Source organism: Plutella xylostella, chromosome 19, assembly GCF_932276165.1.
Source record: "Plutella xylostella chromosome 19, ilPluXylo3.1, whole genome shotgun sequence".
NCBI classification, from domain to species: Eukaryota; Metazoa; Arthropoda; class Insecta; order Lepidoptera; family Plutellidae; genus Plutella; species Plutella xylostella.
The window spans coordinates 6,048,324-6,064,714 of NC_063999.1; the positions used below are offsets into that span (position 1 = coordinate 6,048,324).

The 16,391-nt window shown below is 37.6% G+C and overlaps 4 protein-coding genes across 5 annotated transcripts; 2 read left to right on the forward strand and 2 right to left on the reverse strand.

Annotated features, from left to right (window-relative positions):
- The first annotated feature begins 1,425 nt into the window (after positions 1 to 1,425).
- LOC105398106 lies at positions 1,426 to 2,936 on the forward strand. Its single transcript, XM_011570160.3, has 3 exons — positions 1,426 to 1,542; positions 1,768 to 2,126; positions 2,703 to 2,936. The coding sequence occupies exons 2-3, from the start codon at positions 1,768 to 1,770 to the stop codon at positions 2,770 to 2,772; spliced, it is 429 nt and encodes a 142-aa protein (XP_011568462.3). The 5' UTR covers positions 1,426 to 1,542; the 3' UTR covers positions 2,773 to 2,936.
- On the reverse strand, positions 2,932 to 5,545 carry LOC105398107. 2 transcript variants are annotated; one of them, XM_011570161.3, is made up of 3 exons: positions 4,942 to 5,545; positions 4,730 to 4,787; positions 2,932 to 4,506 (listed from the first exon to the last, which is right to left on the reverse strand). In XM_011570161.3, the coding sequence occupies exons 1-3, from the start codon at positions 5,064 to 5,066 to the stop codon at positions 3,043 to 3,045; spliced, it is 1,647 nt and encodes a 548-aa protein (XP_011568463.3). In that variant the 5' UTR covers positions 5,067 to 5,545; the 3' UTR covers positions 2,932 to 3,042. The 2 variants fall into 2 exon arrangements, with proteins under 2 accessions (XP_011568463.3, XP_011568464.3); XM_011570162.3 differs by lacking the exon at positions 4,730 to 4,787 and having other exon boundaries at positions 4,942 to 5,542.
- Positions 5,546 to 10,560: 5,015 nt separating this feature from the next.
- Positions 10,561 to 11,467, reverse strand: LOC125490003. The gene is made up of 2 exons (XM_048627931.1): positions 11,099 to 11,467; positions 10,561 to 10,793 (listed from the first exon to the last, which is right to left on the reverse strand). The coding sequence occupies exons 1-2, from the start codon at positions 11,247 to 11,249 to the stop codon at positions 10,561 to 10,563; spliced, it is 384 nt and encodes a 127-aa protein (XP_048483888.1). The 5' UTR covers positions 11,250 to 11,467.
- A 1,582-nt stretch (positions 11,468 to 13,049) lies between these two features.
- LOC105396384 lies at positions 13,050 to 16,043 on the forward strand. Its single transcript, XM_038106236.2, has 3 exons — positions 13,050 to 14,569; positions 15,127 to 15,478; positions 15,625 to 16,043. The coding sequence occupies exons 1-3, from the start codon at positions 13,271 to 13,273 to the stop codon at positions 15,888 to 15,890; spliced, it is 1,917 nt and encodes a 638-aa protein (XP_037962164.2). The 5' UTR covers positions 13,050 to 13,270; the 3' UTR covers positions 15,891 to 16,043.
- Positions 16,044 to 16,391: the final 348 nt, after the last annotated feature.

Sequence of the window (16,391 nt, forward strand, 5' to 3'; positions counted from 1 at the left end):
TGAAAAGAACTATAGTAATAAAAACCTTCGTTCCCGGAAAACAATATTTTCACTCTTGGGAGTCTAGGGTCGAGGAGTCATGAAATAGATTAATTACTTACCAGAAAAACAAGTCTAGGATCTGTAACCGTCGCGTCGCCGTGGTGAAAATATTGGCTAGACACTGACAATACTGTTTGACTTTATCAGAAGTAGCTGACAAGTCACTCAAGAAGACTTCTCCTTTGTAAAATTCGCTTTTCTATTGGGTTATTTATGTATGTTACTATTCTATTCTATTCTCTGTGGGGGTGTCAGTACCTGCACCTGGCTTTTTCGAATGGAACTTTTGTGCATATCCCCAAGGTCTAAACTGCCTTCCTAAGCTTGGACCATTTCCCACCACGCTGGTCCACTGCGGGTTAGGGGGTTCACACATCTAGATGTGCCAAATCTAGATATGCAGGTTTCTTCACGATGTTTTCCTTCACCGTAAGAGCGATGGTAGGTATATGTATTACGTTACTATTGTTTACAGAAATGAATCAAATGAGACAAGCAAGTGGTCTCATTTAAATTCAAATTAATTAATATTCTATAGCTTCCTCTTGATATCCCGCTATAAAGACCTTGATAAGAATTTATGCGCCAGTACAGTTATAGTCATTAAATTAAGAATTTCTAGTCCAAAACAAAACTATCACCATGAATAAATTATATTTCTATATTTAGAATAGATAACTTTCGTACTTGAGCCTTTGAAAGTACTTACCTACATCTGTGACATACTTAATATGGATAGATATGGATATGATATGATATGGAGATTGTAGCCACGAGGGTAGCATTAATATGGAGATAGTAAAAGACTGATTGTACCTACTAATATTTATAAATTTTTAGGGTTCTGGACCTCTAAAGGTAGAAGCGGAACCTTTATAGGATAACTTTATTATCCGTCAGTCCGTCTCTCTGTCAACAACATTTTACTTAATTTTTGCTTATGTAATGTACCTACGAGTACTAACAATGTAAAATAAACTTATTTGTGCTATGCTAACTAAAAATATTTATAAATACTGTTTGTAATAGTTAATGGTACAGAACCCTTCGTGCGTGAGTTTACCTCGCACGATATCCGCACCTCACATGTGACAATCGGGGATTAGGTCTTGAGTCTGATACATAATATACCTATGGACAAGGGTCTGTCTCTTTATGAGCTGTAAAATTTAGAAATATATGTATTTGCAAATGACCGAAAAAATTTAAGCCACGATAATAAAATAAATGCCAGTCCTGCCAGCCACTCCACTTTAGTGCGGATGTTTTGGAGCAAGTTTATGTGAATTCGGTCATTTAGGTGATAATGAATTAGAGGGAATCCCTGTTAGAAAGAGACATCGATACATGACTTTCTCTTTCTTAGAGTATCCCAAAAAATATATATATTCTGTTCATGACCGGAGATGGATATACTCAGTTCGTAAACCCCTGAGACGCAGGTCTTCAGAGATAATCAATATTTATTTTAAATTCACTGCAACAAATTTTAAAAACAAGGTGAGTGATTTGAGGAATTCTTAAAAATAACACAATAACCTTGAATAGAAGTACAGTACTTATGCAAGTATCAATTTTATATACCTACAGTTTAATGCTCAACGTGATAAAAATAATGGGAAAGAAATACTTACGTTTATCTCACATAAACAAGATACTTAACTATAACAGGATATTACAGTACAAACACATTAAGTACATACGATATTATTTTATATTTTCCAGATGATGAAGCTTCTAGTAGCCTTCACCGTAATCGGCGCCTGCGTCGCCTACCCTGCCGAGCCGAACCAAGCTCCTCAGGCTATCTCTAAGCCCTTCGCTGGCCAGTCCAACAGTGACCTGCCATCGCTTCCTCCAACCTTCTTACCAGGAGGTCCTCACAGGCCGGCGGAGGGTTCAAACGGGCACCTGCAGGGTCCGATTCCGGTGGGCCCGGCGGGGCAGGCGCAGCCCCCGGTGGGGCCAGGTGGGCCGGCCGCCCCCCCGCAGGGCGATGACCTGAAGACCGACTCCTCGTTCTGGCGCAGCTACTACTACGGCGGCTACCCGAGCTGGTACTCCACCTACTACTCCAGCCCGAGGTGAGCGCGTAATTATTGATTATGTTTTGTTTACGTGCGCGTGAAAAAAAAGATTATCTATGAAAGGATATTATCACAATTTTATGTACTTAATTTAAATGGTCGTGGTTTATTTTGTGCCCCTATTAATTTGAAGCTGTAGTAGGCTAATCATGTCTGCCGAGGAACCAATTACCGTTCTGTTATTTAGAATATGACGACCGGATGGCGTAGTGGTTAGTGACCCTGACTACTGAGCCGAAGGTCCCGGGTTCGATTCCCGGCTGGGGCAGATATTTGTTTAGACACAGATATTTGTTCTCGGGTCTTGGATGTGCCCGTTAAATGGCAATAGGCCCGCCCCTTATTACATTGGAACTAATATAACACTGGCGAAAAGTGGGTGTAGAAATGCACCTCTGCCTACCCCGCAAGGTAGTACATTAGTACAAGGTGTGAGTGTTTATATTTTATTATTTAGAATAGTTCTCGAATGGTGCAAAACATGATCAGGCAGCCCCGTTTTTATGTTTCCTACTTATCTATTAGTGATAGTGTATTCGTACACATATTAACATTCTACTTCTTTCTTTACAGATACTACTCATCGTACTACACCCCTTACACCTACCGCTCGTATTACCCCTCCACTTACTACTGGTACTGAGAAAGTCCAAGATCTTCTAGATTTTTAAGTACTCGTAAGAAAGACCTCATCTATGTAAGCAACAAGTCAGTTGAACTGAATTGCACTGAGTTTAGTAATAAGTGATTGTATTACTTACTGATATCAACAGACTGATTTAAATAAATAAAAACATTAATATACTACATAATGTGATTTTATTTCAACTCTAGATGTAATAGATATCTTCTTTACTTAGCTTTACAGTAATAAGAAGTGAGATTATTTTTGGCATTCGAGTTTGTAAGTATGTCATTCAACTGGCGGTTTAACATCTGTAGCTTGATACAAAGAGTTGATAGCAATTTCAGAAGACACATACGCCATAGTTCTTGCCAGGGTTCCCAAGGATATCGTGTCCATTACAATTCTATTAGCGACATTATTCAAAGGCGCTCCAAACGACTGTGCAGTGTGTTTCAAGGCTAGTTTGATTACTCGTTCGCAAGCCACAGACTTTGAAGCGGCCATTCTTGCCTCTTTCCCCGCTTGCTGTGCGGCAGTTCTTGCTAGATTCATCATCAGCTCTTGGTGATTGGACAAACCATTTTTGGCATAATTTACGGACATCTGCACTTCAAAAGAAGCAGTCAGTGCTCTCCTCATGGCTACAACACTTGAAGCCGTTAAATAAGCTATGTCACCGGCATACAAAATAGCTTTTTTCGCTTTGCTCTCTAGTTTATCTAGTCTTTGTTTATTTTTCTTTTCATTATTTTCCTCTTCAAACTCGGGCTGATCCAATTCCATTTCAGCTACAATATCAGAACTTGAAGGTGATTTATATGGAGACGATTTACTATTGAGCCAGTCATCAGATATTTCTGCATTTTCAGCGGTATCGAATTCGGTTACAAACGTGTTAGAACCATTGAATTTATTTTCTACGTACATTACGTCACTTTCGTTGACTTTCCCTTTGTTAGCTTCATTGTCTAGAACTGTTTGGTTAAGAAATCCTTTGAGAATAGGAGTTGGTTGAGGGTTTGTACTAATTACGTGCAAAGGTGATGATTTATAAACTACAGAGTACGGTCCACTCGGCACAGGTATTGTTTGTGGAGCTTTCTTTGATTTAGTAGTTTTGGTTTTTACTTTCGACACTTTTGGGTTGGTATGATTCAATATAACATCGTAAACGGCAGGTGTAGTTATTGGTGTATGGGATGCCACATTTACAGTCTCTTTCAGTTCGGTGGATCTTTTTTTACGTAAATATAAATCTCCTGATTGCTTCTTAGTGAGGGCCGTAGAGTAGGTGCTGTCTTTTAAAGCAGCAATTATTGATACTTCAGCAGCTATCTGTGCCAACCCATACACGAGCCGATGCAGCTCTGGTTCGGTGGATGATCTTGTTATCGATAGAATATGACCCGACAAAGTCTTCGAGATATAGTCCAAGATCCTCCTGGTTTCTATTGCAGTTATTCCCTTATTTTTCCCCGATGCATCTAAACCTTCTTTGGTCATCCTTGTTATTTTGTCTTGAATTTCTAATTTAGACAAAATTGCAGAAACTAAATCTTTAGACATTTTCAACAAAGTTTCGTCCATTTCGGGGTTCTGTGTCACATTTTTGGTGGCTTTTTGTATCGTGTTGTCTAAATGTTGAATAACTTTATGTGGAGAATTCATGGGCAAACTGTCGTCATATTTATAAGAGTTCAGTTTAATTGTAAAATCGCGTATGGGTGAAATATTCGCTGAAGTTATAGACTGAAAGCAATTATTAAATTAATAAAATGTACTATGACTAAGAAGCAGTTAAGTAAGTGACAAAACACACTTATTTTGAGTTATGAGCGAAAAAGTGAGATTTGATGGTTGCGGAAACAGTAGAGAGATAGACTTTTCGACAGTGGAAATAAATTAAGTACCTAGTAATTAAAGTCACGTATAATCATAATATTATATTAATAGAACTTTATTAGATACTTACCGCCAAATAAAACACAAATAAAATTACTTTCTGCATTTTAAGGCATCGGACTATCCAGCTATAGTAAAAAGAAAATGAACGTGTTGAAACAACACAGTATATTTTTATTGCTTTTACTAACAACAGCCAATAGTTAACAAATTGGCAATTAAAATAATTGACCACATGGCAATAAAACTGCAGATTCTATATTGTAAATTCACAATACATACTTTTTAACCTGCAAATGCGTTATACATATTAATCCTTCTTTTGGTATGTTCGATTCTTCTGTAGGTGAACAGTGGTTTGTAAACGTATTCATTGTCGCTCTCTGCTGCAATGAACATTTCGTCATCACTTCTTTTGTCGATTATAACTTTTTCGCCTTCTTCTGATTCGGAGCTGTTTTTTCCATTAAGTTCTTTAATTTCATCATCTTGAAAAGGAGCCTCGTCGATAATGTATGTGGATACGAGTACAACAAAACTTAGGAAAACGAATGTTACGATAAATTTCATTTTGAAAATATTAATTAACTTCTTATGTTTAAGTTAGACTCTGGCGATTCAATACACAGTGCTCAGTGTATGTGATCAGGTAGTTCTATTTATGTGTTTTAAAAAATTAGCGTCTCTAACATAATTAAGATTAAATACTAGAAATGATTAGACTTTATTAACATCGGCACCTCCCTCCTACCTACATAGGTAGAATATAGGTACCTCTATGTATTTTAACTATTAAATGGCTCTTAGTTGCATCATATTAAATGTTAACTAGTTTAAGATAGCTGTAAGTTTTCCGAATACAATAAAATAAAATAATAAATAAATAATGTAAAAGTAATAAATATAACCTAATATTTACCTAATTAATACTTACCTAATATTTTATGTGAATCTCTGGTCACGAGGTTCTGAAACGGGTTGAATTTCAATGATATTTTATATGATTGTTAAATAACATGCTATATTTTATCCACTAATAGTTGAGGGACCAAAGTTAGGTTTTTACAGGGTGTTAAAAAGCATTTTTTATTTTAACATATTTATTAACAAATCATTGTACAATAACTTAATCTATAGATAAACTAAAAATACAATCAAATAGTGCTCAATCAATTTCATTGCAAGATCAAAACTTAACCCTTAAACCGTCGATCGCGAGACATTTGTAAATCCAGTTTGTTTTCAACCGAGGAACGCCGGGAGCACCCTGATGCGGCCGTGGCCGACGACCTGGGCTGGGCCTCCGAAGGGCGACGCGTCCACATCACCGACTGAAGGCAGCAAGTCGCTCTCCTGACCGCCGACATCCCTGCGGACCCTGCTCACGTCCTTCCCAACTTCACCAACACCAGAAACCTTTGCCCCAGCACCAGATTCCACATTTTCGTCTTTTGTAGCTGATGGTATGTGCTCTCTTGGAATTTTCTCGATCGCGCCCTCCTGCGCCGGCGCGCACGCGCAGACGGCCAGCAGCGCTGCTAATGCGATGAGATATGTTGTACACTGCATTTTGACAAGATCCTATGGTGCTCGCTTTAGGAATCACTTGTGAGAATACTTCCAGTTGCAAGGATTACCCGGCTTATAAGTACCACAGGGTTGACTTAAAATATTACATTGTTTGCGAATCGAGGATAATGCGAAGAAGCATTGCTTATTTATTTTGTGATCATACGGATCATTGACGCATGTTCTTTCAGAATTTGTATATTATATTCATAAAACTAACCACGATGTTAGATTGTATGTTTGTCTCTGTTTCCTCTGCTTAACATAGGTTAGCTAGCCTTTATTCTATAAATCCTAATTTTAAAAGTAATAATTTTTAGTTATAAGTTTATCAGACATTCTTCTTTGTTGAAAGATTTACTACCAATCATCGGTAGATAGCATATAGATAGAGTTATAGAAACTGGCAGTAAAAGTTCAGTTACATTATGATGAGTAAACCCGTGTAATGCAGTATAGTCTATGGGCAGCCTACATGCTCAGAGTCACGGTATCACGGTGATAATAGGGTGCTAATACACTTACAAATCTGTTATAAATAACTCAAATAAAGATCAACAAATATGTATCATGTTTTGATTCTAATACCTATGATTCTTTGTATCGGGGAAAAATGTGCAGCAAATACAAATAGATTAATCCACTACAGGAAATCCATTATTTGAATATTTAAATACTTACTCGTATTTATGGGTGAAAAAACTATGGTTTTTGTATATAGGTAGAATTTTAACAGTGATGTTTCCAAGTAGGCAATATACCTAACATTCTGAGCAACTTTCATTATAGGAACAACTCTGACTAAAGAAAACGGCTTTTCCATAATAAAGTACAGAACCTGCTACACAATATAAATGTATCAGTATGGTATGGGGTATGGGACAGCGTCGTTGATTATGTTCCATCCTGTTTTATCGGTATTAATTGAAATGAATGAAATGAATGAAATAATCCAATAACCACTTTTTTTTAATTCCTAGGGCTTTACCACAAAAACTTAGACAGTATCTAACAGATGTTTAGCGCTGTACAAAATATGTCAAATTTCATTTTAAACACTAGTTAAACAGTGTTTAAAGTTTTTTGTGGTAGCACAGTTAGTATTTTCTCGTAAATGCCTAAGCATAGGTTTCGGTTTTTTTCATGTTTTCTAAAGTAATTGCATTTGTAATTATGACTATGCTTATCCCTCTGTACTTTTAAGTCCGTCCATTTTAAGAGCTCACCTATTGAGTCTTCGACTTGATACATATTTTTTATGATGATTATGACTCATATACTTAGTCATAAAAATAGCAAGTCATTCATTACTAAACGTACATATTGCCACGACTGTAATCTCTGAAGGGGTAGTCAAATTATCGCTGTACACTTGCACTCACGTGAACCTATCACGAGCCGTACGTAAAGTACAATCTTGTACTTGTTATTCTATGGTACAATGCACTTAGGTTACACATTCTAGATGTGCAGGTTTCCTCACGATGTTTTCCTTCACCGTAAGAGCGATGGTATACATTGTACCTACATAATAATAGGTTACACATACTATTCATATTAACTATTTAGTAATATCATGTGTGATGAAGATCAGCTTATAAATATAAATAAAGCTGGGTTAGTGCCGATTAACATTAATACCTATATAACTATAGGTGTACATCATCAATCCTCGTGCCTAATGGCGTACTTTTTATAGGCAGAATGAGATGATGCAGAGGATCTCTCTGGCTGTACAGCGAGGCAACGCTGCCAGCGCCTTAGGGACCTTTGCGTCGGATGCGTTCCGGAGCGAAGACACATAGTTTTTTTTTGTTTATAGTTAGGCTAGGTACCTATAGTCATAAGTTTTTCTTAAGTTTAGAAAAAGTTATTTAGATTGTATTGTGTACGATACGATAGATATTTATAGGCAGAATAAAGCTTGAGTTATAAAAATATTTAAAAAAATAATAATGTAAAGGCCACTATGTGCCTTTAAAAGTTTAGGATTGGATTTTATTCACCTCAAAGCTCATAAACTTTGATATCAAAATTTTAAGGATACTCTTCACATAAAAATGTGAGCATATTTTTTATTTATTTATTTATGATGATTAGAGATTTTATTTCACAAGAAGGGCACTATGGTCACGTTTATTTATACCTGACTCAGTTTGGTCTGTTTTTCATATTTCACCATCAAAACAAATTCACAGTCTCAATATTTATGTCATTGAATTCGTTTGTACAATTTATTAGCATCTCAAATACAAAGCACTAAAGATGCGTCAATGAAACAATATCTGGATGTATTACTTAGCACGATTATTCATGTTTTATTATAAAAACGCTACACCCGCCGGTCGGAAGTCAAAGTTAAAGTGTAATCGTACGAAAACACATCCATCGAGAGCTTCGTGAAAATTTCCCAAATTCTGAAAATTACTAAAATAAAAATGGCTTCCAAGTTACTTGTAATCACGCTTGCCTTGTTGGCTGCTGCGTGCGCTGCGCCGGTTTCTGAGGGGAACGAGGAGACCACCACAGTTGCCGCCGAGGAAATCGGCACCATCGACGTCTTTCAAATCATAGAAATACCGGTGGTGATACCACTGACTCCTGACGCAGTAGTTCCAGTAGCAGCAGCTGACACAACTGATGCAGAAGTCTCTTCGGCATCAGGTGACGCAATTGCTGCAGAAGTGTCACCGGCATCAGAAGACCAGGGCCACAAGGTGTCAAGGAGGTCGCTACGAGGTGACAACGTGGACGGCGACTTGTTGACAAACCTCGACAGTGCAGTTCAGTCGCAGAGCGGACTTTCAGAACTTGACGGTCGCAAAATTAAGTTCCTGCCCACGTGGGTAGGTTAAGGTGTAGTTTTAGTTGTGTGTCCTTGTTATTTATTGTGTCCTCGGTGTTCACTTATATTCTAAAGCTTATAATGCATTTTTACATGAAAACCTGAATATATTTTGTTCCAAACCTAATTTATATTTAGTCAGTAAGTAATATTTATAATATACTTAATATTTTTGGTTACATAAGTCGATCAAAAATTTTGAACCAGTTGTGCAATATAGTATTGTAAGCATGGGTATAATTATGTTGTAAATAAGTCATTGAAATAAAAAAAACGTTAGCTTAGAAATAACTCACTGAAGTGTTATTTATGAAACCACTATACCTAAACAAGTTGTCAACATTTTGCTCGGTGCTCGTTTTTGTTTTTTTATCATCATCGCACAGGTAAACCTCTCTTAAAATATCCGGCCTAATTTAACCGAGAGTAAAAAAATCATTAAGTAGGTAAGTATAGGTACTTACTACCATATAAAATAAAAATAGTACCTACTTAAAATCTAAATACGTCAGAGCGTTAAAAACGCTGCCGCTGTAAGAGAGAAAATATCCGGGAGGCTGCTTTCATGCACCCTATTATATTAACTGTAAGATCAGTTAGAAACTCAGAACCAAGGAATATTACTGCTTCTCTTCTAGCGAGGTTCATAACTAAACATAGTGGATATATCTTCTAGGGTCATAACTCTCAGCTTTGAAGTAGGATGGGATAGGACACTTAACACTCAAAAGGATTATTTTCATGCGTTGCATGAAAACTAAATTATTATGTAGGTACCTACCTAAATATACACTTATAGGCGCTTGAAATATGCATCCAACCTGTACCTAAATACGCAGGTCTGTATGGTTTGTATATTACGTACCTTTCTAATAGTAGGTAAGTATATCAAAATTAAAGTTTATAAAAAATAAATTAAAGTACAAAATATATTCCATAAAATTTATTTCAATACCAGAAATTCAGTAAATTATTACATTACAAACTTACTCTACATTTAATTATTTGATACAGCCACTAATATAGTTAAAATATATCAAGTGTTTGTCCCATCAATGGAAACTTTTATATTCATATAATCATCGCTATAAGATTCAGGCTCTTGCTTCGCAGTGATTGTAGAAACATTCTCAGTATTTTCTTCCGGAATTTCTAATATAATAAAATCTTCGATCCCTTGATCCGGGCTGTAATCGATGTAGTCATTTCCTTTCACGCGAACTTCAAAGTTATACTTAATGACTTCAGGATTTAACATTAATCCATTGATTAAGTAGCCGTTAGCGAATCTTAAAATGACTACGAATAACACAAGGATGGTCAAACTGGCCATTGTGCTTAAAAGTATACTGATAAGAGCAACGTGATAGCTTCATCATTTATACCGACACCTATATTTTCTTTGCTTTGTTACTTAGCACGACTCTCAATGTGAAATAACAACTTAAACAAACATCTACTTATACATGTAACAAGACAAGTGTCAATCATCTCAAATACAATTCAACTACAAAGGAAGTAAAAGCTAAAACGACTCCGACAAGATAGAGAAGAAAAGGCTCAGTGACCAGGTCTAAGCTGACCGGGACGTAGCCGGTGTGAGGCGGCGGCTTGCGGTGCGTCTGCGCAGCGTAGTCCGTCATGCGCTGGTACCACACCGGTATTCCTGCCTCGACTAGGCGCAGCGTCGTCATCTCCACCTCGTCGGCCCAAGGGAAATCTACGAGTATTATGTGAATTAGGTATGACGTAAGTGAAGAACCTACCGAGAGAGGGATAGGATATTTACTTTTTAAAAAGATACTGAAAAACCTACCGAGCGGGAAATAAGAAGTTGACTTCAAAAAAAGATATTTGCTCTCCACACGTTAAAATGGGACTGGCATACTCGTAACACGAGCAAAAAGATTGAGTAGGTGCTAAATTTGTATTGTCATATTATTTATTGATTAATTGGGAGAGTAATTACCAGCAGTGGATGATTATTAACGCTAAGTTAGCTATCATGTCCAACCATCAACTTACTTGTAGCGGAAATAAACCCATAGAAATATTGTCGAGGGCATTCTTTCAGGAAGAGTACTTTGTGCTGCATATTTTTGATGGATATGAATATTTTGACGTCATCTCGGGGAGCCACGAATGGAGTGCCATCCTCATCGACCATCCTCAACATATTCAGGAAAGACGTGTTGATAGGTGAGATTTTTTTGTTCAATCTGTCAAAGAGGTTGCTGATCCCACGCCCAAACAGCAAGCTCTGGTCGGAGGAAGCGAAATGTATTTTTGAGAAGGATTTTTCCAACTGCTCCAGCGTACTTATGTCCGGGTAAAACTTTGTCTTCGTAAATGCAGATCGAATGCTCCCCTGAAAAAACAAACGCAAGTCTTTGATAAATAAATAGATAGGCAAACAGTGTAGAATGTTATCAGTGAACATTAGTTAACATGTCACCCTATACTTATACTATAAGGATTATTAATAATCAAAACAATTACCTGAAAAATTGGAACAAACACCGTACTGATAATAAAAATAACAACGAAAAGAATTTTGTGATAAGTTTTCCGTAGCCGATGTATTGGCACTACGTTAGAAAAACACGAATCCATGAGTACAGCCAAGAAACACCTTTTTCTGTCATTGATTATGTTTATATGAATCCAATTTAGCCCGGCTATCATCACGACTACGCACAGTAAGGTGGTCCACGTCATGTCGTTGTACACCATGATGACCTGCACCCACAGGGGCATGGCACCACTCCTGGGCACTACAGGACACAGGCGGTCGAAGTAATTGTGCCCGAGGTAATAATAGTCACCCTCAGCTCCATACCACGTCATGAACCGTGAGTTAGCTGAAATGTCCACCTTTTTCTCAACAACATCCCTAAGGACACCGACGAAACTACCATTCTTTAACTGCATGCCAAAGTCTCCTTTCTTTCCAAAAACAAAAGTGGGTTTGAGTTTCAAATGTTTGATGAGATCAGCAATGAGCAGTCCGTCTGACCCAGTCACCGGGATGTCTTCAGAATGAGGGACCAGGTTCTTGAGTGCCCCGAAGTGACTCATGTTGGATACCACTATACAACTCGGTATTCTTTCGAAAACTGCTATCTTGACAGGGTAGTCCACTCGGAATTTAGCGCTATCATGCAATATCGCACTAGAATTGAAACTGCTTTGGGAAAATTCCAAGCCACACGAGCGTGTTTCTGGGTGAAAATTGCTTGTGTTGTATTTGAAATAAACTGTTTTATCACCTCCTAATATTATTCCTTGAACAGACACAAATTTTAGGTTAAAAAGTAAAAAGTTTGTAAAGTTTGAAAGTTTTTCCTGATTTAATATTTTGTCTGGCGTTCGATTTGATTTTTCGTAAAATATAAAAATGACTAAAGACTTCGGAGACCTAGTAACTATTTTGGTAAAACTACTATTATTCAATACATTGATGCTAGGACGCGACATAAGTACTACGAACACTAAATCTGAAGACCTAGGAACACTATGTTTTCTGTTATGGTTATGTGGAAGAACTGAAATATTTTGTTCCTTTTCCTTAAAAAGAAACAAAGGAACATTTGTTTTAGTTAATTGGAGATAAATACAGTCATTCGTATCGCCTTGCAACATATCAATAAAAACTATATTTTTAATATTATGTATGCTCTTCAATAATTTAAATTTCGGACTATCTAGATCACAATCATCAGCTAGAAATTGAAGACAATTAACTCGCATTGCAAGCAGGATAGCTATTACAGATACAATTTTCATAACAATCTACGTTTTTCTTGGAGTTACGATTTGGATCCAAGTTTATGTACTTTAGATACTTTAGATAACGTACAAGATACAAATTTTATCGGGCTTAAAATATTGAACATTATGGAGTGAACCACACAAGTAAAGGTTGAATAATAATATTAAGAACGCATTATTATGTCATCAATCAGAGACATGGGGCTTCAAGATCCAACTGATACAGTTACTGCGATAACCGCTTTGAAATGTTTATTTAATACAACCATGATTTCTATGAATGAAAGGATCTTTTTTTTAATTCTGCTAAGTGTTTTTATCACTTAAGTAAGTACTTATAAATATATTAGTTGATATAATTTCCATAGCAATCAATTTCAGGTTTTCATTCGTGGTTGAGGTTTATGGATAGGAAACCGTTTAGCAATGAAATTTTTCAGTGTGATTTTACTATATATTTTTTACATCATAATTCCCTTAGATGCAAATGAACAAATACAGCTAAACGAAAAAAACATCTTATGTGACTTTAAGTTATTTAACTTTTTTGGGATTCCTCAGATCACATTACTTGATACTCTAGTAGATGATTCCGAATCGGGATTCCAAAATGAGTTCATAAGGACGTGTGGTTTAGATCAAGCACTTGTAATTATCAAAGTTAGCAATCTAGATATTTTGCGTCCCCCTTTTGACATAGGGGATCTCCCCTATAGATTAACGAATTACGTGCTGTTCCTCAATACATTTTCGATTGAAAAACTACCGAGACATTTCCTTCCGTCCAAGTGGTCGTTGCTTTTTATAATCATAGATATCAAAGATGACCAATTTCAGTGTGAAAATGGGAAATTCGAAGAAAAGTCACTGTTGCAAATAGAATGGTTTCTAAACAGCGTATGGCACCGTGATCAGATGATGTTTGCCTTATTATGGATGCCTTATACCTGCTCAGACTACGTTATTACTTTCAACAGCACCAAATATACAGCAGCTCCACTTTACAACAGAACCATTACAGTCGTTTATAAAGATGACATTTACACATCTATCAGCGATCAAAGTCGCAATTCGCATAAATTATCAACAAATTTTCCGTTGAAAGCAAACATTTTCCCCCGTTTCCCAACATCGATTCAAACTTGTACGAATTTAGACAATTACATGATTACAAATCTGGAGTACAGCGGCGGGTACTGCGGGCTGGACGGCATTATTCTCGGGGAAGCCGTGAAGCTGTTTGGGTTCAACATGTCGGTGGTTGGCGAGCAGTCGTTCGGCTACATGGACGCCGCCGGCACTCCGTCGGGCAGCCTCAAGGACGTGGTGGAGGGCGTGGCCGACGTATCCTTCGCCTCCAGGTTCCAGCTCCCGTTCCGAAACGTGGACTTTCTATTCTTCGTGTGGACAGACTGCATTTGCGCAATCGTGAAAAGACCCAAAGAACGACCTGTGTGGTACTTCCCTTATGAAGCGTTCAAATTAAGAGTTTGGTTTGTTATACTCGGAACTTTGACTTGCGCAGGAGTTTTCTCTTGGGTTAAATCGATAGTCGTGTCAAAGAGACCGGGAATGAAGGTTTGTGAGAGGAGTTCGCTGCTGTATTACATACTGGACGCTGTTACCACAGGTCTTTTTGGGTTTATTCTGATAAAGAGAGTCACATGCATCTTGATGAAAGTGACTTGTCTACTGGGTTCAATCATACTTGCAGCCACTTATCAAGTAAGCAATACGTATTTAATAGTACTCGTAGGTATTTTATGCACATGCTACATGTCTTCACCTTCATAAATTATGATTTAAACTCTCACAACATGGCCACCCTCTCCTAGTCTTTACAACTTGGATGAATAATTGACCTGCTTTTCTTCGTGATTCCTTCCGGTGATAAAATATGACTAATGAAAGTAATGAATGATGTCTGTATTAAACGCGTCTATTTGTAGAATAGAGGTAGGTAGATTATTGATAAGTAGTGGGTAGTTATCGACGTAGGTACACGAGTAACCCGTGATATTCTATGAAAACTACACAATACTATGCTTAGTGATCATATCTCAGATCTTCAGAAGCTTTGCTTTATTGATATGCAAAGCTCCTGAAAATCTGCCTACTAAGCATGAAATAAATAAACTTATCCACTTCCATATACTCGTATACCTACTGTACAACACTGACAATATGCCTACTGATACCCTGTTCGTGCTTCAAAAATCAACACTGTACCTAATATCCCTTCAAATACTGAGCCTATAAGTAATGTAAATAAACTATTGCAGGGCCACGTGAACTTCGTGTTCACGACGCTCACCCACTTCGACCCGGTGGACTCTCAGCTGGAGCTGTACCGGCAGGGCTACACCATCTACACCTCGCCAGGAGTAAAGACCCTCATCGAGCCCCCCGTCAACGAGGTCCAGGACCTCCTGCTCAAGAACCGACTCATAACCTCCAATGAAGACGATGGTTTCCAATCAGTCCTGCGGTACAGAAAAGCGGCTACTTTGAGGAGGAAGTCTGATTTTGTGCTCGAGTCTCGGATGAGTTATTTGGACGAGGATTCGGAGTTCCTGTTCAGAGTGGTGGAGGAGTCCTTCCGGTGCCAATATTTGTCGTACATATCTACTGATGGTAAGTATGGAAGAATAGCATTTTTTGACCCTGGTTAGATCTTCGACTGGCCATTGTGCGTAGGACGTCTATAGTGGGCCAGATATATACCTAAGATAACTCTAGGTGATGATGAAGAATATCAAGTACAACTGTTTTATTCGCAGGATTTCTCTTCGAGGATCACCTACGACTGTTTATGGCGCGCATGGTGGAAGCCGGTCTACCGTCCATGTACTACAAGTGGACTTACAACTCATTAGGGCTAGGAGACGCCGTGTCGAGCCCCAGCACCAAGCCTCGTCCCGTGGCTAAGGTTGAACTGACAGACTTGAGGATCGTGTTTGGGCTGCTCTTCGCCGGGCAGGCGTTGGCCGTTTGTACCTTTGTTTTGGAGGTTTACTGTCACAAAAGGGGTGTGAAATGGCTGTGAGACTGGGATATTTCCTACCGTTTCCTACCTTCATATACCTACCTACTTTGTTACGTACGACGTCACGCTTATTCACAGACACCACACAAGCGCAATGTGTGTTGAAAGGGCCAGCTTTCGATAATACTACGAAAGCTCAAACGTTCTATGTTTTATCAGAGGCGTTACATTGGTATGCTCTCAGAGTGGTCTCTGTGAGCCAAGTGTGAACAGTCCCCTAGACTTCTACTCGAAAACTTAACATTTATGAAATAAAAATCTTAACGTAAAATTAAATAAACTTTATATTTATAGGTCCAAATCCATTGTAAGAATTAGCCTCTACTTAAACACAAACAAATATCTATAGGTAATAAGAATAACATTCATTAATAAAATATTATTGAAACAAATATATTATATGAAACAAAATTTACAACATATCATTTATTATAATTGGTATACAGAAGTAGATTTATTTTTTTACAGAATTGTACAGCGTATATTTACCTACTAATAACA